Here is a 23,934-nt window from a genome sequence, read left to right on the forward strand (position 1 = left end):
TAAATGTTTGTTGTCTTATAAATATCCAATAAGGAATCTCTGATAAATATCCAATAGGGCATCTCTGGAGGGATGTGTGCTCCCCTTCTCTGAATGGAAGAGTTTCCTTCCTGGAAAGCTCTCTCAGATGGCCACTGAGTGGTGAAACTTCACAAATGTTTTATCTTAGAGATGCAAGTTCGAGGAAGATCTAAAATTGCATAAAGATGGGACTTTCCAACAGTTTTCTGCAATTTTCCCCAAGTTTTTTTGGCCTTTCTCAGAAATTCTTTGTTCTGAAGGAAGACAAAGTGATCACACCCTCTTGGCAGGTCTAATAGCCTTTGGGAAGTTCACTGAGTTCACCTTCAGGCCAGACCTGATAATCTGAGTAAAAAAAACAGAGAAAAAAAATGCATCTCACCTCTTTTGATTGTGTATTGAAAGATTCTCCACTTCCCTCACATCTGAGAGTGGAAACATTCTGAAGTGGAGGTTCAAAAACTTCTTATGTTTGTCAGAATTTTACACCCCCGGCCTGATTCTTTCCTCTTCTGCTTCATTCATCCTGAAATTCAGTTTGCTTTATCTGCCCCAGGTGGGAAACAAATGCCTGGAATGTTCTGAGAATAAAAGGAAAACCTGAAAAAAATACAGGTGGCAGGGTAACTGCTGCTTAAAGATTGTTCCTTTTCAGATGCTAAAAACCACACAGAGGTGCTGGACTGCATTTTTCACCCTTCAGTTTTCATGTAGAAAACATGAAAACTTTTCTTTTGAACCAATTCAGACCTTACAGCAGTGAAAGTCACTCCTGGCAAGAGGTTATGAATTTGCATAAAAAGCCAGCACCTCATTTTATGGTTTCCATGTAGCTTTTAATATAGAAAACATAATAGTAGCCCCATATAACTGGAATGAAAACTGTTGTATTTCTTACAGAAAGGTGGCTTTTCTTTTTTCACTTTTTAATTTTTTTTTTAATTTTTAAATTATTATCCTGCTTGGAGATTAGGGGAATGATACCTGGGTCCTACTCACATAAATGACAACAGAAATGCTTCTGCAAATCTGTTCTGTGTTAAAAATCAGGAAAAAGTATGTGTTCTGCCAAGACTATTCTACTACTATCAGATTTTTTTTTTAATTGCTAATCACTGATGTTTTTATTTGCTGTGCACACCTAAAACATTGGATCTTCTAGAGTATAAAACATAGATAAAAATGAGACAGCTGTGCAAAATGTCAACCTTATGGATAAGCTTCAAATGTAGGACAGTATTTTTTCTCTACCCGAAGGCCTATAATCAAAACATGATTGCATCTTATACTGTGTTGGAAATTTTTTAAACTTATGAATTTTTATTTCCTTTCTCCTCTTGAGCAGCTTGAATTGTTCTAAATAAATGCATTCCTTTGTCATGAAAAGGTTCCATCTTAATTCAAAATGCACTATTTATTTCCATGAGATCTTTTCTTCTTTGTTATTTTCTGCTTGGAGAGGATAAACTTTTGGACCAAGTTCTTCTCTTCTTCCTTGGCTTCAGGCAGAGCACAGCCCTGTATGTTCAGCTTTTAGGATTCTGGGGAGGTTGTCATCCTCCCACAAGGAATTATATCCATGAACAGCTGGAGTTCATTTCTTCAGGAGAAAAGCAAATTACATGGCTGTAATTCTTCTTCTCTGAAGAAACCATTAAATACAGATCTTCCCTCATCTTTTCACTCTTGCACCAAAGGCTCTCAATTTCTCAGGAAGGCTTTTGCACATCTCAGGGTTTAGCACAGAAATACTCATTTCATGCCCTCAGTGAGAATCTTTAGAGTCTTTTTTGAATGGTCTCTCTTGAAGAGTTCTCTGTCACGTGGGTTAGACCCTGAGAAGCCAAGATCTGTATTTAATTCCACTTTTGTAGAGCATTCCAGGTGAGTATTTACTGTGCCATATCACCAGTGGTTTGAGCCATGTGGTGTTTCCATGAGCCTGAGCTGAGGATCCCCTCGTGCCCTGCCCCACGTGCAAACTCACCTCACATTTTATTTGCTGTGATTTACCTCGGATTCACTGTGAGATTTGCACTGGACATGTAATTCTGCTGCCAAAACCAAAGCTCTCCAACCTTGTGGGGACTGCTGAACACTGCCCAGCCCTGGGTGTGCACAGAGAAATGGCACCAGGGCTCAGACAGAACAAACCTGGGCTTTGTGGAGGAAAATTCGCTGTGATAATTGCACAAAAGTAACATGGCATCCCTTTTCCAGCTGGCTGTGGTAGATTATTCCCATAAAAACACACAGGAAAATAAATGATGATTGCCAAAGACAAGATTAAGGGAGCGAAAACATCCATATTGTTAAAGATACAAATTGGTTTATTCTAAGTCTGACCACAGCAGAAAATCATAAATTCATTCTAGTGCTTCCCTCATGGAAAATTTAGGAGGGTTTTCACCAAGATGTGTGCTGTTTAAATTGATAAAAATGCCACCAATTTACCTCTTTCTAGGCTGGGAATCTCCAGAAATGTGGGTGGCATGGTCTGGTACCAGTGGGTTACTTCAAACAAGTGGTTGGTTCAATTCCTCCCGTGGATATTCCACTGCTTTGTCTGTTGTGGTTGCACTGATGCAACACAGGGGACATTTTGGGGTGTAGGGATTTTTGGGATTTACTCCTGGCTTTCCCTCTGTACCCAGAGCCTGCTTTTTATGGGTTTATACTGGTGCCAAAGGATGCCTTGAAATCCTCAGCTCTGTTTTTAACTCCTCCTCTGTGGTGGGGAGGAAAAGGAAGGTGCTCAGGATGGGTCTGTCAAACAGGGAATACATCAGGAATATGAAAATAAGTGGAAAATCATCACGTTATTTGCTGCAATAGTCAATCCAGTTCCACATCAGTTTCTAGGTGCTTTTAAGTGCTCTGTATAAAGATAAAATATTAATACTTTTAAATCTCCAGTTACAAAACCCCAACGTTCTTTATCACAATGCTAAATTTTTACAAATTTTCATTACAGAAAAAATCAGATAAAATAGTGGAAGAATTATTTTATCAAACTAGTGCACTGACAGCCCTGGGTTTGTAGACAAAATAGAGTCATATATTGAATTTTAAAGTTTTTCTGTTTTGCTTGAGTGTCATCCCAAACCCCATCCCCGAAATTCCAACTGAATGACTGAATTTTTCTCCCCCTGGAGAGACATAACAGCATAATTTGAATCTCAGTAGGAAAAAAAAAAGAGTGGAGATTAGTTACATCAAGTCTTCCAGCTGATTTTATTTACCTCTAAATAAAACGGTTTCAACTTTAAGAAAAACCCTGGTATTTCAAATCTTCTACTTGTTTAAAGTGATGCAGCTCCACTGCCTCCTACAGAGCTGCCTCATTTTATCCAGACAGAAAATTTGAATCATTTCTAAAAACCCTGCAAAGGGGGCACCTGGATTCCAGCTGGAGTAGAAGCGCGCGCACGGTTGATTTGTTGTTTTTCATGATTATTCCTGTCACTTATGCAACTGTGTCCATACTTTAAGCAACTTGTCTCGTTCTTTCCTCCGTTACAGATCGAAGTAGTCAATACTTTCAAGAGTGGCACTTCCTTTCAGGGGGCTCTCAGGAGACAGTCCTCCGTCACAAGCCAGACCCAGGATGTAACCAATATTTCTAGCCCTAGTCACGTATCGTTATCCAATGCTCTTTCCTCTCCTACCAGCACCTCTGCTGCTGCGGCTGGGCGTGAGTGTGAATTCTTACTGCACCCGACCCTCAGAGATGCCAACTTAGCCAGAGTCGCCTCAGACTCAGCTCCTGTGCCCCTCCCCAGGCTCTGCTCCCACCTCACTCCGCTCCAAACCCCGTGACATGGTTGCTTTGTGTACAGTAGATGCTCCCCAAGAGTTGTGCTCTCCTTGTCTCTTTGCTAACTCACAGCAGGGACAGGAATTTTAGGGTTATTTTTAATTGTGAGGAGATTTTAATTTTATTTGAGGGTTCCCTGTCAGGTTTTATTTTCTACTGTTTCTAAAATACAGACTTTTAATGATTCTAAAGCTTTTCAGATATCAGAGCATTCTGTGACCGTGTTCACAGGGGTCTGAGGATGAGGAAAGGGACGAGGATCTGACTCCATGTTTCACAAGGCTTGATTTATTATTTTATGATATATATTATATTAAAACTATAATAAAAGAATAGAAGAAAGGATTTAATCAGAAAGCTAGCTAAGAATAGAAAAAGAAAGAATGATAACAAAGGTTTGTGGCTCAGACTCTCTGTTCAAGACAGCTGGGCTGTGGTTGGCCATTAATTCAAAACAACCACATGAGAACAATCACAGATGCACCTGTTGCATTCCACAGCAGCAGACAATCATTGTTTACATTTTGTTCCTGAGGCTTCTCAGCTTCTCGGGAGGAAAAATCCTGAAGAAAAGAGTTTTCATAAAAGATGCCTGTGACACCATTCCAGCAGGAAGACTCTCTGTAACTAGTCCAGGAAAGACATGGAAATGAAGGAACAAGAAAGAGGAAATCTAGTTTGTGATCCCAGGCTTAAACTTTACATGAAAGATGAAAGATTTCTTTAAGTTTGTTCTCTCTATCTTAGATATATTTTAGATATATTGGATATATAGATATAGTTTTAGATATATTAGATACATAGATATAGTTTTAGATATATTATCTCTGTCATATTTTACTTTACATTTCTTCTCTCCTAGTTAGATGTAGATTTACTATCTCTGTCTTATTTAGATTTAGATTTATTCTATCTTATTTAGATTCATTATCTCTATTTTATTTAGATGTAGATATTTTATTTCTAAATTCACTGGCAGGAAAGCATTGAAGCAGGAGGGACCTAGACAAGTTAAAGGACAGTGTTGAAACAACAAATTGGTGTGGTAACAAATATTTTAGAAGAAACAGATTTCTGAATCCTAATATCCTGACACAGTTTGGTTTAAGATGCAAAATATCTACTGAAGTAGTCTTGAAGTGAATGAAAAATCTTTGAGGCAGCTGATAAGGAAGGGCTTCAGTAACAGAAAAAATTCCAGTTGCTCAGAAAGAGCTAACTCTGTTTCTAGATTTTTATTTATTCAGGACTGTGAGCAGCTCTTTTATGGCAGCATTAAAAGAATATTTAAATGTGTAGAACTCAGTTTACAAGCCTGTCACACACTTCAGAAGATAATTGGGTATATTCCTTATGCAGGTTTTAGTAGTTGGCCAAGCAGAGAAGAAACTGCTCTTATCTGTCTGGCCAACGGAGAAAGGGAAAGCAGACAGAGAAAAGGCAGACAGGAGAAGGGGGTAAAATTCCAGAACTCCTGCAGGAAAAAGGAAGTTTGACCTTTCCATCCTGTTTGAGTGCAAACCCCCTCAGTATGTGCACACCAAACATTCAGACATGACTTTTATAGCAGCAATTAAAATCTTATCGAACAATCACAAATAGTCTCAGAAGTATTTGTCCATCAGACATGTCTCTGAAGGGTATTTTTGCTTTTTTCATGTCTGGTTGATTGGTTGGTTGGTTTTTAAAGTGTTTTCAAGCAAGAGCAGAGCAGAAGTTTTGTTGGATTTAAAGGGGAAACTTCATTTTTGCTGAAGCTATTTAGGTTCCAACTTTGGCAGTTGCTTCTTGGAGATTTTTCTATATTTTCCTATTTTTGTCTTGGGAAGTTTGGCCTGAGAAGTTTCACCCCAACAGCCCCAACTATTCCAGGGCAGGATGAGGATGAGGATGAGGATCAGGATCAGGGGAACTGAAGCCATGGAGGTTCCTGAGCCCAGGTTCCCTCATTCCCACACTGAGCAGGGCACAAACCCCCAAAATCCCAAAGCAGCTTTTCATCCAGGGAATGATTGCCTGGGATAGAATTTCTCCATTTCAGCAGGAAACTGGGAGCAGCTCATTGTGCTGTGCTAAATGTTCCCTTCACATGCTGCAGCCAGCACTCTGGGAGGAAAGATCTAATAAAATTTAAATAGACAATTTATCTTCCCTCTCTACTCTCCACTGCAGCAAAGCAAGAATTGAGTGTTATTGTGTCTTAACAAGGGCCTCACTCGTTTATGGGCTGAAGTTAATTAATAGGAGAGAGCAGAATCTGCTCCAGCCTTTGTCACCTTTCATTTGGAGAAATAAAACAGGTGTCCAGAGCTCCTCGTGGTTACTGCCACGTTTCTTCACTTAAATAAAAGCCAATGATAGATTTGTTAAACTTCCCAGAGATAAGGATCTCTGTGGCAGAGGGCAATCAGAGATTGGGATTTTAAAGTGCTTATTCTGGACTGTTGGTGTTTTACTACCACAGCAGAATGTCTGCTGGTATTAAATCAGAAATTGTAACACTTAGGGACAGTTTGGATTTATTCATACAAAGACACAAATTTATGGATGGCAGTGAAAAAACCCCATCAAGTAAAACCTCAATGGTTTTTATTTTTAAGTGGGGTATTTACAGTGAGTTGCTCAAATTCAAGAACTGTGGAAAACTTTTCCTAATACAAATTTCACAGAAAGGGGGGATGGTTTTGTGAATTGGCATTATTTGAGGAAATCCCAGTTGCAAAATGTTCACCTAGGGCTGCTCTCCAGCTCTGTGTGTGGGCACACAGGACTGGCTGCTTTCCCCAGAACAGCTCAAACCCCATTTCCTTCTTCCTATGGGGTGGAAGGGAATAATGGAATAATTGTGCTTCTGATTTTGAAGCCTTTCCCAGTCTTCAGGACTGTTATAAATATATGCAAATATCTTATGGGGAGTATCAAGGGAAAGCCTTGAGAGTATAGGAGGGAAACAGGGTTTAGTTGTTGAAACTTGCTCAGGATGTTGCAACAATTGGGACCATCCCAGGTGGCATTTTGGGACCCCAAAGTGGAGAGGGTCTGATATCAATAAATGCTTAATTAAAAAAATAGGAATTACATGATGCTCTATTGGTATGTCAGTCTAATTTAACTGAGCATTTATGAAACTCTTTGCTAATTTTGTTACTAACTTTTAATATAAAGTTCATTGTGTAACCTTGCCAATCTGTGAGCTGTCTCCTGCAGGTTTATAGTAAAATTTTGGATTTTTTTTAATGGAAAGTTTTTCTGGTATTTTTGGGCAAATTCATGTTTGATTCAAAGCTTAGTGCTTGCTAAAGACAAATCTGCCTGTGGAATGCATCCACCTCTAGAGTGGTTTGTGAAACAGGTCAGCAAGTTATTACATGTAATTAGCAGCTATTTACAAATATGGCCCATTCAGAGTTGTGAAATCCCTTAATTAAAAGCAATTTATACTAGAATATTTAATACAAAGTTTCTCTAGTGAGCCATCAGGGTGTTATTTGTAATAGCAAATTACAAATTTTTGTACGTCACCATTAATGGATGACAGTGAGGTCTGTGAGTCTCTTATCTTGTTTGAAAGACATTGCAGCTTTAAATAGAGGAAAAATTCCTGCAAATGAAAACCTGGCATTTTGTTTATTCTGTTAAAATGATGAAATTCATTTAAATGCACACTCAATATGTGCACCTGTTTAATATGCAAACCTTTAAGCTACTGAAAATGAAAACATGGGGATGTTAAGCAAGGTGGTCTCAGATCTTCTCAGACACAGATTTACACTCACAAATTTCCATCATTTGAAAGCTGTGCTACTGCAGAGTTAAGGGTGGGTTCAGGTACAACCTTGGTGGATTTGTGTTTTATATACATTTCTTTCTATGTTTTATTTGGGGGGAAAAAACCCAGAACCTTGGGGAAGTGAAGCATCTTTTGTTTTCCTTTTGAAGCTCAGAATTAGTAACACCAAAAATTATCTTGTGCTTAAAACTGAGTATGTGAATAAAGTCTTTACCACTAGATTTTTTAGTTAGGTAGAGGGTGAGAATATCTAACTGTACACAAAGTAAACAAGTCTTTATCCTACTCTGTGTATTCCTGGTTTCAGATGTTCATGGTAGCAATAGGTAACCCCTCTACAAGAACACAGTTGCAGATTTCCCAAGACAGACACACATTTAATATTCCTTTGTACTTGCTCTTCCCAAGTGGAATCAGTCAGGAACTGCAGGTCCCTGAAACAAATCTCTCCTTTCTTTCAGAAAATATTCTGATTTTTAAGTTTAGGAAGCATTGGAGAAACAACAAACCAAACCAAACCAAAACCCCAGCAAAAGAGACCTCCCAGAGTTCCTTTTTCTTGGTTCTGATGAGAACTGTCTTGTCAGAGGTTTTTAGAAGTGAATATTTAAATCAATCACTTGAAACTTCTTACTACATGAACCCCAGCAGCAGTGGCCTCAAATGTATGGTGAGACAGGAGAAAACACAGAGTCACGACTCCAAATTTTATAGCAGCACTGAAAACCTCACCAATCAACAACGAAATCCTCTCAGAGGTGTTTGTATACAAATCCCAGAAGGTTTTTCTGTCTGGTTGATTGGTTGGTTTTTAAGAAGTGTCTTGGTGCAGGAGCAGAGCACAGCACCCTTAAGACTGAATTTGGGCTCTGCCTCCCTTGAAGGGGCCACAGCCTCCAGAATTGGGGCTTCACTTGCTGGGCAAGAACCTTTCCCATTCCCCTTTAATCAAAGAATGGTTCTGAGATGTGCCAGGAACGTGTCCTGTGTAGAACACTCAGCATTTGCTGAGGTGGCACGAGGGCAGGAACTGTCGTGGACAGGAAATAATTCAGAATTCAGAGTTAAAACTTGAGGTAAAGTCTTGTTTGGATGGAATTTTTCATGAGGAAAAAATAGGAACTAATTTCATTTAAAGAAATCATCTATTTTAATAAATATTGAGGCAAAGATGGAGGTGTCACCCAGGGCTTTGTTGAGGCCAGGAGCATCTGCAAATTGTGTCACACCCAGGTGAGGCACTCAGCAAGCTCAGCTCCATTGGCTCTCACAGCCCGTATCCCAAGAGAGCATCTTAAAGAGTCCATCTAACTGTTTGCAAGCTGTTGTGTATGAAGGGCTTTTATATTTCACACATATTTAATTTTCTGTGAAGGAAAATAATTCAGAATTCAGAGTTAAAACTTGTTTGGATGGAATTATTTCATGAAGAAAAATGGGAACTCATTTCTTTTAAAGAAATCATCTATATTAATAAATGTTGAGGCAAAGATTGCTGCTCCAGTATCAATTTACATTCAGATCACAGACCAAGCCCAGTGGGCAATTTCTGTACACGAAGGTTTAACCATCACAGGAGGAAATGGAACAAGCAGAACTTCAATCAAACCCACAGCTAAAATTATGTTTCTAAAAGCTGCACCATTGAACCAGAGACTGGGGTTCCATACTAAAGTCTAGGACTTCCCACTGGCTGTGACCAAGGTTTGACAAAACCCTCCTGGGATATGCAAAAAATCAAAATCAACTCCTGGATCTCCTCCCTGAAGGATAATTAGGCAGATTTAGAGCCTAAATATAAACCCAAGCCCTCAAGTGGAGATGTGCCATGGCAGGAAGGGTTAGATTCTAATGCACAAACAGTTTATTTTAAAGGCTTGTGTGAGTTATTTAAATCTGACACAAAAATGTTCAACTCCATAATTTTGCAGCAATCCTACTGTGGAAAGTGGAAGCCCTGCACAGGGCTCTGCTTTTGCTCTAAAATACAGTGGAATTCAGCAATTTTGGAAATGAGAACCAGGCCTGTGTGGGTGCTCTGCTTTCATTGCTGCCCGTGGTTTGAATTTTGAGCAGCACTTTCAGGATTTGCTGCATCTTTATGTGGGAAAAGAGTAGCACAGATAATGTTATGCATCTGTTTCACTCGTTAAAGCAGAAAACTAGAATTTCTAAGTTTTATACATGTTTTTTTAACTTTATATTTGAATTTGCTCAACTTCTGCATCCTATTCCCAGAATATATGAGGCACAACACTTATAGGTGACCCCAATTCAAGCAGCATCTCCTCATCTGATTTTACTCACCTAAAACTAGGAGAATTCCAAAAGAAATCCCAATATACTGAAGATGTTTTCTCTTCCAAAGCTTTCCATATGCAATAGTCCTTGACCAAACTCCTTTACCTTTGTACAGTTTAGTCTTGACCTAGAATAGCCTCAGTTACACCTAAGAGTTGGCATCTCTTTGCAAAATTGACCTCTTGTTTACAATTTTATACTAATCACCTTACTGACCTTTCAGTATTGAATTTATTTGCTGTTGCAGTGCCCTACTCTCTACTGTCTGAATATTAAATGTGTTTGTTTTCCCAGAGGGCTAGAGAACATTGGACAAAAGGGTTCAGCAGGAGAGAGTGAAATAAAAAGAGGTTGTGAGTCTTTAACCTTGAGCCTGAAATGAATGTGAACCAAACTCCAGATACTTGGCTTAGATGAAGCCAGGTAAACATTCGAGTATAAGCCCACACACTACCAACCAGAACACAGCTCTTGGTGCTCACCAGGCTTTGCAGATTTTGCCTAGATGGTTGTATTTAGGACTGACATTCTGAATATCACCTTTTTCTTCTGATGGGGAAAAAAAAATTGTAGTATCTAAAATTCTATTTCTTTTTTTTTTTTATTGTTTTTGTTTTTTATTTTTTTCTTGCCTGATGCAGTATAATAAATCTGACTTTCAAGGTGGGATGAAGCTGAAGAGTTTTTTTCTGTTACAGCTCCAGAGAAGAAAGAAGTGGAAACTTATAGCAATGTCAAAAATGTCCTGAAGTGTTGTCCCCGCAGTCTTTTGTTAAAAGCAGTTCATTTTTTTTCTGTTGTCTCCATTACTGTGAGAAAAGGGAGCTGTATCTCACTGTTTGTCTTCCCTTGGCATTGTCAGTCTCATAAAGAAACACCATTACATGAACTCTACATAGTTCATACTAAACCAACACTTCCCAGGTTCTATCCATCATGGATGTCCCTGCTTTTCCATGCTTTTACAGCCATAACAACATCCCAAGTTCATCTGCTTTATTTTATCGTCAAAAAAACCCAAAACCAGCTGGGCTTTGTTTCAGCAGAGCCCCCAAACATTTTTACACCAGATATTACCTCAAATCTTGAATTTAAGCATGTACAAACGAATTTGTTGCTGTTGGGCCATGTAACTCCGGGTAAATAATATTTATAAATCTGGGAGTTGGATCAGCTATAATAGATAGATAGATAGATAGATAGATAGATAGATAGATAGATAGATAGATAGATAGATAGATTGTAGATAGAAATATTGTAGTATTATGGTAGAGAAATTAAAATTCCCCCTTTATATACAACAAACCCTCTGCCTTTGTTTCCACTAAGTTTTGTCCCTGCAAGCAATAATTTGATCCACTGGGGGACAGGCTTTGAAGGAGATTTTGAATTTTATTGCAATGCAGAAATTCTGTCACTGAGGTAGATTAAATATTGTAGTACTATGGTAGAGAAATTAAAATGCCACTTTTATATGCAACAAACCCTCTGCCTTTGTTTCCACTAAGTTTTGTCCCTGCAAGCAATAATTTGATCCACTGGGGGACAGGCTTTGAAGGAGATTTTGAATTTTATTGCAATGCAGATATTCTGTCACTGAATGATGTGTGACATTTAAAAAAAAGTTTTCTTCTGGATGCCAAGCTCAGTATGCAAGATTTTAAGTTGAGGAGGGAGTTTCTTCTAAAATGAAAAATCAATGGGAAACTAATATACATCTCTGTAGAGAGATTTTAAGTGAAGTTATGGGCTTCTACAGCTCCCTTGTGAAGAAAACTCTTTGGAAATCTGATTTGATTTATTGCTACCTTGAAGGACTTGCCCAGTTTGGCCCTTCCATTCCCATTGCCTTCAGAAGGTGAATTACCTCAGGTGTCAGCAGAGCTGAAGCAGGTCTGAGCAAATATTTCCAGGGTGAAAAAGCAGAAGCCATTCTAGAAACATCTCAATGTTCTTACAAGACCCAAACACTCCAGGCCAAAAATTTTGGCACATACCTTCACCCAAAGTGAGAGGCTGATGTTCTATCTTGAGACCACAGCTCAAAGTCATTATTGCTCCCCTGCAATGGCTCGTTAATTAATTAATTGCAGAGTCACTGCAGAGCCCCAAATCCAGGTCATGGCAGTTTGCAGAGCTGCCTGTCAAACACAGCTGGAATCTGCAGTTTGCCCTCCACTGAATAGGGGCTGGGAATTAAATCCAAAAGAGATGCCAAATGTTGGTAATAAAGCAATACAGATGCTTTCCCTACTATGGGACCTGGAGCTCACAAATTGACATCAGTTCCTGCCCTGCTAAATCTTGCAGACTTAAATACAGTTTGTGTGATGAAGAAAAACTTTCCTTTCTTTGGATTCTGCTGGATCTGTTCAGGATAATATCAAACCCTTTTATTTAAGTAAAAATTTACCTTCACCATAAAGATCCAGCTGGCAAATAGAACCTAAGTCTGTGCCATAAGGAGTGGCTGTTCCCAAGATAATAGAATTATCTTGTTAATTGATAAGCCCTAGCATCCAGCTGCAGCTGAAGAGGTGACTGGTATTTGTGTTTAGAAAGCAGAAAGAATGGGGAGGTTTGCAGAAATGTCACCTCATCATACTGTGGTACAAAAAGTTTCCTGATTTAAACTAGGGCAATACGGGAATGTGGTTTTAAGGCTGCCTCGACAGCCATACCATTTTTTAATCACTTAGACTAATTACTCTGCACTTGAAAAGACAAATGAGAAGGGTACAGGTAGTGAAGGGATTTGTCACCTTTTCTGGCTTTAGCAAGGCAGAGGAATCCCTTACCCCACTCTGTTGATCTACAGAGCCTTCACACGGCTCAGATTCAGCTCTCATAAACCCCGGGTTTTTAATTCCAGGAGCTCTCTTAGGTACACTGTGTGATTGCAGTGGGTGAAATTTATTTGTTGATATTTTTTTGTGCAAGACAATCTTCCCTCTTGCACCTCTGCCAACCTCACATGTTCTCCCACCCCAAGGTCTGGCTGAGCCATCCTGTGCCACTCAAATCTCTTACCTGGAGCATAAACAGTCACCTGAACTACTTTTTGTACTGTGCCCTGCTGTTACCAAATGTACCTGTGGAGGGAAGGGAGAGCATTTGGGCTGACCCAATGATCTGAACATGGCAGGACTTCGGCTGTTAAGATTTTAAAAGATGGCAAATATCCAAATTTAGAGAGCATAAACAAGAACCGAGATCAAAGAGAAAAAACACCAAAACCAAACCAAGTCAGCCTCCTCCTCAAATGTTCTGAAATTCTCTACAGCTTGGCCAGCTCCAAGCATGGGATCAGCTGGACCCACAGCTGGTCCCGTGGCCCTGTGCCATTACTGAAGTGCAGTGTGCCAAGGCAAAGAGGAATTAAAGCTTTCCAAAGCAGTGGTGTATCAGGCCAACCAACAATGTGCAGCATATTTACATGTAAAAAGATCCACATGCCAACCACCAAACCATTTCAAACGTGTGTGGAGAAGCTTTCACAGTACCTGCTTGCACCTTTTCTGCCTCTGCCTGTGTTTTAGTCTCCCCCCTGAGAAATGCTCAAGGTTTGCTCATGGACTACATGGAAGTAGAGGGATAGAACTCATACTTAGTCATGAAACATTTGCCAACAGATCACGTTTTGCCATTCTGTTTTTTCCTCTCTGCCCCTCCACCCTCTTCCAAAGAGTTCTGTTTTTTTCAGCAGTAACCCAGCACAACCCTTCACTTCTTTTGAGAACTGGTAGGTCCCTGGGACTAGAGAGCATCCCTCCCTTTGCCCACCCACAGAGGATGTAGCATCCCCACTCTTGCTCTACTCCTCCCATTTCCTACTGGGAAAACGGTGGGCACCATCCCTGAGAATCGCTGGGCTGAGTCTTGAGTTGATTTTCACCTCTGTTCTTCCTGCCAGGTGCTTTCTGGCATTAGGTGGCCCCTGGCCCAGGTCACTGACCTGCTTTAAAGACTGCATAAATGGCATAAATCATGTGGCTTTCAGCATTTAACTGCACGACTGAGACACCAAATCCAAACAGCTCGCTGTTAACAATGGGACTCAATTCAACCCAACAACCAACCCATCATTTTATTACATGTTCTTCTATTTATTAACAAGCTGAATGGCTAGAACAGTGGGTCTATACTCGAGTGTTTACCTCACATCTGCATGAAGGACAAATAAAAGTTGGTTCAACGATACTATGTTCACATTATCCAGGCTTCCAAGTGTAGTTGTTGTGTGCAAGTTATCTCTGTTCATGTGGTAACTGTGATTTTTATTTTTTTTCCCCCCCTGTGGTAGCATGATTGCGCTTAGTACTTTGTCTGCTTGGCTTTTTGTGCTCTTGGCTGCATCCATTTAGATTTTGCTTTAAAACATTGATATTCTAGTTTTTACACTTGGCTCCTGTGTGTGTCTCATACGTACCCATCCAACCGTGTCCGTGTTCCGTGCTTTTCTGTTTGTGAAGTGTGATATGTTATGTGTAATGGTTTTTTTAACAACAATACAAAAGAGACTTTTTAATTTAAAAAAAGCCTTTCTACTTACTCACTGCAAAAACAAAAAAAAAAAAATCTATCAACATGCATGGTTTGACATTTGCATTACAATTAACATGGCTTGTCTTTTACTAGGGATGTACCACACGAGTGGACCTTGGCTTTCTTTAACCACTCCTCCCCATCAGTTCTTTGATGGCTTTAAACCTTGGTTTATTTTAATATTGCAGTTGGTACAGACATTCAAAATGCACATAACTGAGCCACTCGTTTATGCATATAACATCCAGAGACTTTGGACTCCAGCTGCCTGCACTGCCCTAACCATGTGCTACATTTTTCACCAAGTGTTCTCTGCCCTGCTGTGCCCTGGGGAGGTGCCCTCTGACAGCCCTTTCCTTTTCTCCCCCCAGATCCGCGTCGTGAAGGCATTCCGTAGCTCTCTCTATGAAGGTTTAGAAAAACCAGAATCTAGAACCTCTATTCACAACTTTATGACTCATCCTGAATTTAGGATAGAAGATTCCCAGCCCCACATCCCACTCATTGATGACACAGACCTAGAAGAAGACCCTGCTCTCAAGAAAAACTCGAGTCCACCGTCCTCGCTGAACAAGAACAACAGTGCTATCGACAGTGGAATCAATCTTACAACTGATACAAGTAAATCAGCTACCTCTTCTAGTCCAGGAAGCCCAATACATAGCCTGGAGACATCACTTTAGCTGAAAAGGTCACTGCAAAAAGGAAAACAAACAAAAAAAAAGAAATATTAAAGAGTTAAAGTAAAATAAAATAAGAAACCCCACAGCAACCGAGATATATAAATATATATATTAAAAACATTGCTGGCTGAAAAGCTGTTTGAACTCTTATTCACTCTGAGACAAGTGAATGAATTGTTGATCACAATGGTTTTGGGGAAAGAATGAATGGCTGATTTACATACCCCCCCGTTCCCTTTCAGAAAAACAAAAACAAAAAAAAATCCTCCTGCATGAATGTACTGTACACTGCTGGCCCTTCTTTCTCTCTTTTTGTTTGTTTTTATTTCCTTTTTGGTTCTTTTTTTTTGTTGTTTTTTTCCTCCTTAAGCAGGAACTGCAGAGGACTTCTTTCTGAGGCTATTTATCCAATTCACTGGTCTGTGAGTTTTTGAAATGCTTGTGTGGCATGGACTCAATTGTATAGATTAATTTAAATAACTTTTTTGAAGTTGCAAAGCTTAACTTGCACAGTAGATTTGCACCAGTTGGACAGAGGAACTTAAACATTTATGAGACTATATATAGAGATATATACATATAAGTATATAGATAATTAATTATATATATGTATATATCTATCTATATATATATAGTTATATATATATAAAGTTTCTTTGTTGGCATGTTGCCTTGTTTCTGCTCAAATTGCTCTGACTATTTTAACTTATTTATGTCCTAAAAAAGAATGTAATTTGTTTACAAACCTGTAGATAATATCCTTAACTATTTGTAGGGTTAAGAAAGCACTTCCTGCCGAAGTAGTATAAAAATGGCTCAGCTCAGCTCATTGAAAATGTCTGTACTCTCGCACCCTGGATATTTTATTACAACCGTGCTCTGATTTCTGCCTGATTTCCTTTTTGGGTTTTTATTTTATGGTCTTTTTTTTTTTTTTTCTTTTTTGTTAATAATGTAGATACTGCTAGTAAATAACAAAAGAAGCCAAAATATAACACATTGGATGTAGCATTGTGATCCTATATACAGGGAGGTAAACCAGGCTTCCTTTGTTTCAAATAAAAATCAAAATGATCAGGTTCTCTCCTTTTTTTTTTCCTTCCTTCCCTCTGATGATCTGCTTGAACTCCTTTTGGTGCAACATAACAATAATGGAGGCTATTTCATTCTTCAGACATACAGCAATGGCTTCGGAAACTATTTTTAGAGAGACATTAAATGAGTTTATAATTTAAAATAAGTTATATTTGGTTTGTCTATATGGAGATAAAAGAAATGTTAAAATCTTGTGATATACTGTGTTAATCCTTTTCAATTAGTACTTTAGGCATTTATTTCCTTATTATTTGCAAAGTATGGGCTGTTGGCATTTTGGATTAAAATCACTGTAGGTTGTTGCATTGATTTCTTTTTAAAAGAAAAATATAATTTCTGCACTATTAGGACTGAACAAATCTTTATTAATTGTGTATTGAGATGTGCTTTGTGTGATTTTTTTTAAATCAAGCTTGTGTTCCTGCAGTAACACAGTAATAACATTATTTTACCTTCAGCTTTCTCCCAAGAAAGCTGCTTTGAAAACCTGCAGAATGGAAGGCGAAAAACATTTTTCAAGATGGTAACAGCCCTAGAAAAGTAAAAAATTATGAGCTTATACAATTGCTATGTCAACCACTTGAATGCTAAGCACTTTGTGGATCACAGATTTTTCATAACTAATTTTTGTATTTAATATAAAGTTTGCTTGGAGACTTTTCAGCATATGATTTTTTCCATAACTGTACAGTGCAAAAAGACATTTGGAATTCCACAATCGATTATGCCAGGCGTTGTTGGAACAAAAACACCCTCCAACCAACCATCTCGATCCGTTGAGTTGTTAAGGTGTTTTTTTCTGGTTGGCTCCATAACAGTGGTGCATCTCTGCAGTCCCAGCAGCTTTTAACCAAGCCAGAACTCTCCAAACCAAGCTTAGACTCATGGCCAAACTGCAGACTGATGTTTTCAGGGTGCATCAGGACCCTCAGCCAGGTAAAGCTCTGAGCAGCTTCCCTTGCCAGCTGCGGGACTCGGGGCTGGGAGCTCTGCTGGCTGTGCCCGGTGCCCAGCCCCAGGGGCAGGCAGGGTGCCCGGGCAGCGGTGGCACCTGCAGCAGCCCCAGGGGCAGGCAGGGTGCCCAGGGCAGCGGTGGCACCTGCAGCAGCCCCAGCCGTGCCCCAGCCCAGGCAGGAAGGTGCTCTGTTGTGGGGACTCCACCACCCATGGGCTCCCTGGGGCCAGAAGACAAAAGTGGTATCTGTATTTACAGGGAAGCCTCTAGCTTTGGACTTGAACATCTACAGAAGCTATTAATACTGGAACAGTTTCTTTTCAGCATCTTAACACACTGACTGTTTGCCTTTTTGTTTCCCGACACTCTTCATGTTTTTTCTCGGTTCCGTTTTTGGGTTTTGTTTTTTTTTTTTTTAATTATTTTGGAATTTTTTCCTGTAGGAGTACCCCTCCCTAAGGTACCATTCGCAGACTTGAAAACTGTTATAAGAAAATGAACACTGCATTCTGTGTATATATAGTAAAACATATATAAACTGAGATGCATAGAAAACTTGGGCTTTTGTGAGCAGAGACTGTGCTTTATGTATATGATAAATGATAGACTTTTTTTTTTTTTTTTAAAGCAGAATAGCTATGACCTTTCAACTACAAGTCGTGCATCACAATTCCTTTCTTTTATTGCTTGACCTCTCTGTGATGGGAACAATGGATCAAAAACCAAAATGATCAGTTTGTTAAAATTCCCTGCAATATATAAATGCTCGCTCTCTACGTACTGTACTTAGCAGCATGAGATTTGTGGACAACAATACAGTGGTACATTGGCAATCCATCCCACTAGGGGTTATTAATATATGTTCATTCATCTGTTTTTATGAATTTTTTTATCTAGACAATAATTGTAAATAAAGAACTTACTCTGTCTGTTCATTTAATACTATGCAAAAGGTTATGCTTTCTATTGTTATTCTTATTCCTACAGTGTGATGCTGGAATGTTTGTGGTTTCAAAAAAAAAACAAACAAAAAAGACAAAAGTAAGTAAAATATGTGATGTAAATTATTTTATAGTTTGAAACAAAATGATAAAGATTTACTCTTGCTGCTTTCTGTCTAATAGATCTCTCTCGGCAGGAGCACAAGTGGAAAATTTAAAGAAATAAATTCACAAAGCAGCATGAACAATAATGGTCTGAATGTAACAGCTTTCTTTATTCTCACCTGAACTCCCGAGGTGCAGCTCTGGATTCCTGCTGGGATGTTTGGATGGATGCAAATCCGACTGGCAGAGAGGACCCTGCTCCCCAGGCACACTTTGCTCTCCTTGCCCAGGGGCTGAGCAGCCCCCAGGGTTTCGTTCCTGCCTGGGCTGGGCAGCCTGGAGGTGGGAATGGTGCTGGGAGAGCTGCAGGGAGTGCTCAGGAGAGCCAAACCATGAAGTGAATTTGCTTAGGGAACAAAAATCTTAATCCTGGCCCCGAGAACAGCAGCTCTCTGAGGCTGTCAGTGATGTCTTTTCCTGGCATTCATGACAGCTCTGCATTTACACTAATTGTTTTTCAGCTCTTTCTGCCTCTGTCAGAGTGCGAAAAATGAATTTTTAGAATTGGGGAGTGCAGCAGGACTCTCAGCCAGGAGAATCAGAATTGGGGAGTTCGGTGCAGGACTCATCCTGCCACTGAAGATCTAGGGAAAAAGGAGGGAATTCTCATTCCAGGGCTCAAGCCCTGAGCCCAAAGTTCCTTCCCCAGCTTAGATTGACGCAGTTGTGCTCATAAAATATTGCTGCCATAGGAGTTAGCCAGGCAGGCCAGGTATGAGGTGAGTGGCTGTCAGATCATTTGAAATGGCTGCAGGGAGTGCTCAGGAAAGCCAAATCATGAATGAATTTGCTTAGGGAACAACAATCCTAATCTTGGCCCTAAGAACAACACCTCTCTAAGTTAAGCTTTCCCTGAATTTTCATGAATGACAGCTCTGCACTTAGCCTGATTTTTTTTTCAGCTCTTTCTCCCTCTGTCAGAGTGAGAAAAATGAACTTTGATTTTTTAGAACTGGGGAGTGCATCAGGACTCTCAGCCAGGAGAATCAGAATTGGGGAGTTCAGTGCAGGACTCATCCTGCCACTGAAGACCTAGGGAGAAAGAGGGAATTCTCATCCCAGTGCTCGGGCTCTGAGCCCAAAGTTCCTTCCCTTTTTTTTTCCAGCTTAGATTGATGCAGTTGTGCTCATAAACTATTGTTGCTATAGGAGTTAGCCAGGCAGGCCAGGTATGAGGTGAGTGGCTGTCAGATCATTTCATTTGTAAAGGTAAAATGCTTCAGATTACAGATTTTCCTGTCTTCTCACTTAGATTTCAAGCATTTATTCACCGATTCTCTGTCAGAAGTTATACTTGATAGAGGCCAAAATGAAATAGAGCTACACTGTGAGGAAAGTTACCAACAAATAAAAATGTACTCAGCACAGTGAATTCAACAAATCCCCAGGAGAAAACAACTATTCAGACAGCAGATTTCTTGGACTAATGCAGCTTTACAGCTACTTTGGAATGGAAGTGTTTTCTGCTTTGATTTTGGGAACTCAGGGCAGGTAATAATCAGAAAATATTTTACTTTAATTCCCTGTCAGTCATTTCCCTCCTCCTTACACACGAGTTTATTTGCAGTGTTAGCCTGAGTGCTTTGGGCAGGACTCTCCATCTCTGCAGAGAAGCTCCTGTGAGGAGGTGCTGGGAGGAAAAAGCTCTGGAGTTGTTGTCCAGTGTGATTTGGGCACTCTGGGAATGCTGCAGCCCCAGAGGTGTGCTTTAGGAGCTTCACCTCTGCAGGAGAGTTTGTGAAATATGGGATGGATGTGAGCTGTAGGTGCAAATTGGGAGGAAAAGCAGGAATGAAGTTCCCCACAACGCTGAATTCCTGCTCTGTGCAGCAAACTGAGGCAGCAGAAAGGCACAAGTTTGAAGCTATTCATCCATGAGAGAGGACCAGGGTGATACTCTAAATCATAATAGCCATGCTGGAAATTTTCAGCTCTTTTATGCCAAGACCACGAGGGTAAACATTGTGACCAGGTGGTGATTTGCTGAGGTGCTGCACTGATAAAGAAGAGGGAAATGGTGAATAAATAGCAGAGAAAGGAGAGGGAAAAGGGGAAAATGAGGGAGAAAGAGGAAGAAAATGAAGGTGCATCTGTAATTTGGAAGAAAATGCAGGTGCACCTATAATATAAATATTATACTATAATATTTACAATTATAAATATTATAATAGAAGAGAGAAGGAGGAAGAAAATGCAGGTGCATAAATAAATATATATATCTACTGAAATGAAATGGAGTACTGCTGGTTACTGGCTTCATCTGGAACTGAGTGCCACCCCAAGGGAATTCCCTGTCTGAAACCCCTTCCCAAAGAGCAGCAGGGAGCAGGTGACCCTGGGTGTCTGCTGCTGCCCCATGGCACCAGGAGGGCTGGCACCACCTGGGGAGCCAATGTGGGCACGGGGGGAGCTCCAGGGCTCTGCTCTTCCCCCTTCCTCTTGGCATTCCAGCACTTTTAGAGGGGCTTTTGAGCAACCACTGAAGGTAAGCACTGGGTATTTGCCATTTGTGCTTGTATTCCTGCAGCTGTGTGAGACATTGGCAGAATGGAACATCATAATAATAAAAATATAACAATAACAGTAATAATAATAATAATAATAATAATAATAATAATAATAATAATAATAATAATAATAATAATAATGTTGTGTTCCTGGCTCAGATCCAAATAAGGTCCATGTGTACATCACCCTGGGCTGTGAACTTCAAAATCCATATTTCCGATTTTATGAAATCCATGCAGGGAATGTTCAGGTTTGATCACCAGCACTCTGCTGTAGGAGGTGCTGGGAAAAATAGGGAAGTGTTTGATTCTGTTTTTCTTTCTACAAGCAGCTTTTAACAGACACATTATGATCTATCCTGATGGGAACTGAAGAGAAGGATGGTTAAACAACTCATTTATTAAACAGGGCAGGCTGTTGACAAACACAAACCCAAGGAAATATTTACAATAACATTTTCTCCCAAATGCTCAGACAAAATGATTTTCTGTCTATCAGGGAGCCCATCTTTGCCTGGTAATAAGTGAAGTGTTAAATCCCAAGTAAGGGAATGTACTTCACTCCTTCCTCTGATGGGTTTGGTTGATTTTCCAGCAAATTCCAAAGCACCTCCCTCTACCCCTTCTGTGTGGGCATTTGGGAATCTCTAGGAGTTGAGCTGGTACAAAATCAGTGTTGTTGGTGCACAGCAAACAGCTTTACAAGATTATGAAAATCAGCAAAAGAAGTTATGCAGCTTTCAGGAAAATTTTCACGGAGCATTTATGACACCTGCTCAATCCATGCCAACCTGCCCTTTATCTAAATTCTGATCTGCCCTTTATCCCAGAATCCCAGAGCAGCCAGGGCTGGAAGGGACCTCTGGAGATCACCCCCACCCAGGCAGGGTCACCTGGAGCAGGTGACACAGGAACACCCCCAGGTGGCTCTGGAATGTCTCTGAGAAGGTGACACATGGATTTATAAACCCTCCTAGTGCTTTCATCAGGGAGATATTTAAAATTATTCCAGCTTCGAGTTTCAAAAGAGGCATTTAAAATAATTACCTAAAATTATTGAAGAAAATTTAATGAGGATGATGGGATAATAAGTCACAGGAATGAGTTACTCACACTCACATCAAATGGGAAAGCTCTCTCATGCTTCTTCGCATAGGGAGAGTTAATTACAATTTTTATTTGATAAAATAATTGGATGGAATTATTCTCTAGAAGACAAAGATTCCAGGAGTTCTAGGAGATGTCACTGTGCACATAAATGGTGCTCTGTGGTAAGGAAGGGAACCAAACAGAAACCTTCAAATCAAATGAACCTGCTGAGTGCCCAGCACTGGTGCATGGCCCTGTGCCAGCCCTGCTGCTCCCCAAAATCACTAAATGGGGAGAGAACTGCAGTTCCTGCCCTGGGACAGGCTGCTTTCCCTCTTGTTTGTTTGTTTGGGATGTTTCTGGGCATTTCAGCGGCTTTCTCTCCAGTTCCAGGCCTGGTCTCACTGCATGGTTTGGTGGGGAGTGGTGCCTGCTCAGGGAATGAAGCCATAATGCATTCAGGGTAAAATGGCTGTTCTACCAACCTACAAAAAAAAAAAAACAAAAAAGGGAATTAAAGAGCTCCCCAGCAGAGCAAACATCTGCAGGGAGGAGGGATTCCTGCCAGGCAGGGGCTCACCTGTGCCAAACACATCACATTTCCTGGGAAGGGAGAAGGAGCTCTGGCTGCTCCTTGGGAAGCTGGTCCTGGTGCCATAGGGAATTTTTTGAGGTTTTATTCTACTAGCAAGGAATAAAGTCCCTTCCAGCTGGTTTTATTATCCTGCTGTCTGTGCTTGGCAGGCATTTGGAAGGTTTCAGTGTTTCTCTATTACATTTTCTGTGCTGTTTTCTGCAAGCCTGAGGTGATAAAAGTGGCCATAGTGAAATATTCCTTCTGAATTCTTTCCTTGTATTAAACTCCACAGTCTCCTGTACCCCACAACTCCTGGATAGAAATTGTATTTTCACTGGATGAGAAAACCCAGTTTGGCTGAGCAGGCTGCAGGGATGATCCAATTGCCTTTCTTTTCATTTTCATGTAGCAGGACAGAAGCACTCCCCAATAATGCCAAAGCATTTTGTCTCCTCAGCGTTCCTGCCAGGACATTTTGTTCATGAAAATTTGGAGGCTGATCTATGATCAGAGCATCCTCATGCTAATGGTGAGCCTGGTGGAAATTTGCCATCCCTCCAAAGAGCAGACACTGCAAATAATGGCTGGGACAGCCCTGAATCACCTCACACCAGAGGAAAGCTTTGCTACCTATAGTCAAGAATTAATTTAATTTCTTCATCAATGCAGAACCTCTGCAGTCTCACCACACTGAAGGGTTTGGTTGTGTCATTGAATCCTGAAATGGGACAAAGCTCAAAGCTGTGGTCACAATTTGAGTTCATGTTACATTTTACAAATCATGGATTTATTAAAGAAAAAAATCAAAAAACATTTTTTAGGTTTCCCAGCAATCTGAGATTTAGTAGGGAAAACAGGCAGGTACTTAAACATCCTCAATGATCTCTCCTTGTGAATTAGTTGCACAGAATATCATTCCATAAATGCTGTCAAAGTAGAAAAAATCTGGCCGGTATAAAAAAAAATTAATTACTGGTCATTGAATTGTCCTGGGCTCAGAAAATGCCTACTTTTGATGTCAAGACTTTGCAGACAATATTGGAAGGGAAAAGAGAAAAAAATCCTGCCTTTTTCAATAGTAGTTTTAAAAATTACTGATTTTTCTCCTCAGGCTGCAACTAAATGGTGTCAGAATGGCAGAAAAGTCCAAATACTGAAACATTGATCAAGTAATTTCAACACAGGAAAAAAATCCATTCTTTAGAGAAGGTGACACCATTTCAAAAGTTTTCAAGGTTTGAGCAGCTGAAGCTCAACTCCGGGCTAAGCAAAAAAGCAGAACAAGTGTTTGAAATCTTGTGCTGAGGGAAGTGCTGGGCAGGTAAAGGGAACAGCAGGTGCCAAAAGGGAATCTTTTGGCAGAAATTCTAGAAATTCTAATGTATGTAAGCAATTAAATCTTGAGCTCAGAGCTGCAGCACCTCTGCTGCTCACTGTGACAGGTCTGT

At 40.1% G+C, this 23,934-nt stretch overlaps 1 protein-coding gene and 1 long non-coding RNA gene across 5 annotated transcripts in view; one reads left to right on the forward strand and one right to left on the reverse strand.

The window, feature by feature from the left end:
• Window positions 1–18,399, forward strand: part of ATP2B2 (ATPase plasma membrane Ca2+ transporting 2) — a 407,196-nt gene extending 388,797 nt beyond the window's left edge. For 2 of the 4 annotated variants that reach the window (XM_058031893.1, XM_058031890.1), the window contains one exon: window positions 14,846–18,399. In XM_058031893.1, coding sequence (XP_057887876.1) covers window positions 14,846–15,157 — 312 coding nt within the window. In that variant the 3' untranslated portion in view covers window positions 15,158–18,399. Of the gene's footprint in view, window positions 1–3,543; window positions 3,716–10,223; window positions 10,280–14,845 lie in introns of all 4 variants that reach the window. The other 2 variants (XM_058031892.1, XM_058031891.1) reach the window with 2 other exon arrangements.
• On the reverse strand, window positions 16,425–20,488 carry LOC131088076 (uncharacterized). Its single transcript, XR_009115058.1, has 2 exons — window positions 17,352–20,488; window positions 16,425–17,303 (listed from the first exon to the last, which is right to left on the reverse strand). It is a non-coding gene; the product is annotated as an uncharacterized LOC131088076 (long non-coding RNA).
• Between the last annotated feature and the right edge of the window lie 3,446 nt (window positions 20,489–23,934).

The sequence above is a fragment of the Melospiza georgiana genome, chromosome 11, assembly GCF_028018845.1.
Source record: "Melospiza georgiana isolate bMelGeo1 chromosome 11, bMelGeo1.pri, whole genome shotgun sequence".
Classification (NCBI taxonomy): Eukaryota; Metazoa; Chordata; class Aves; order Passeriformes; family Passerellidae; genus Melospiza; species Melospiza georgiana.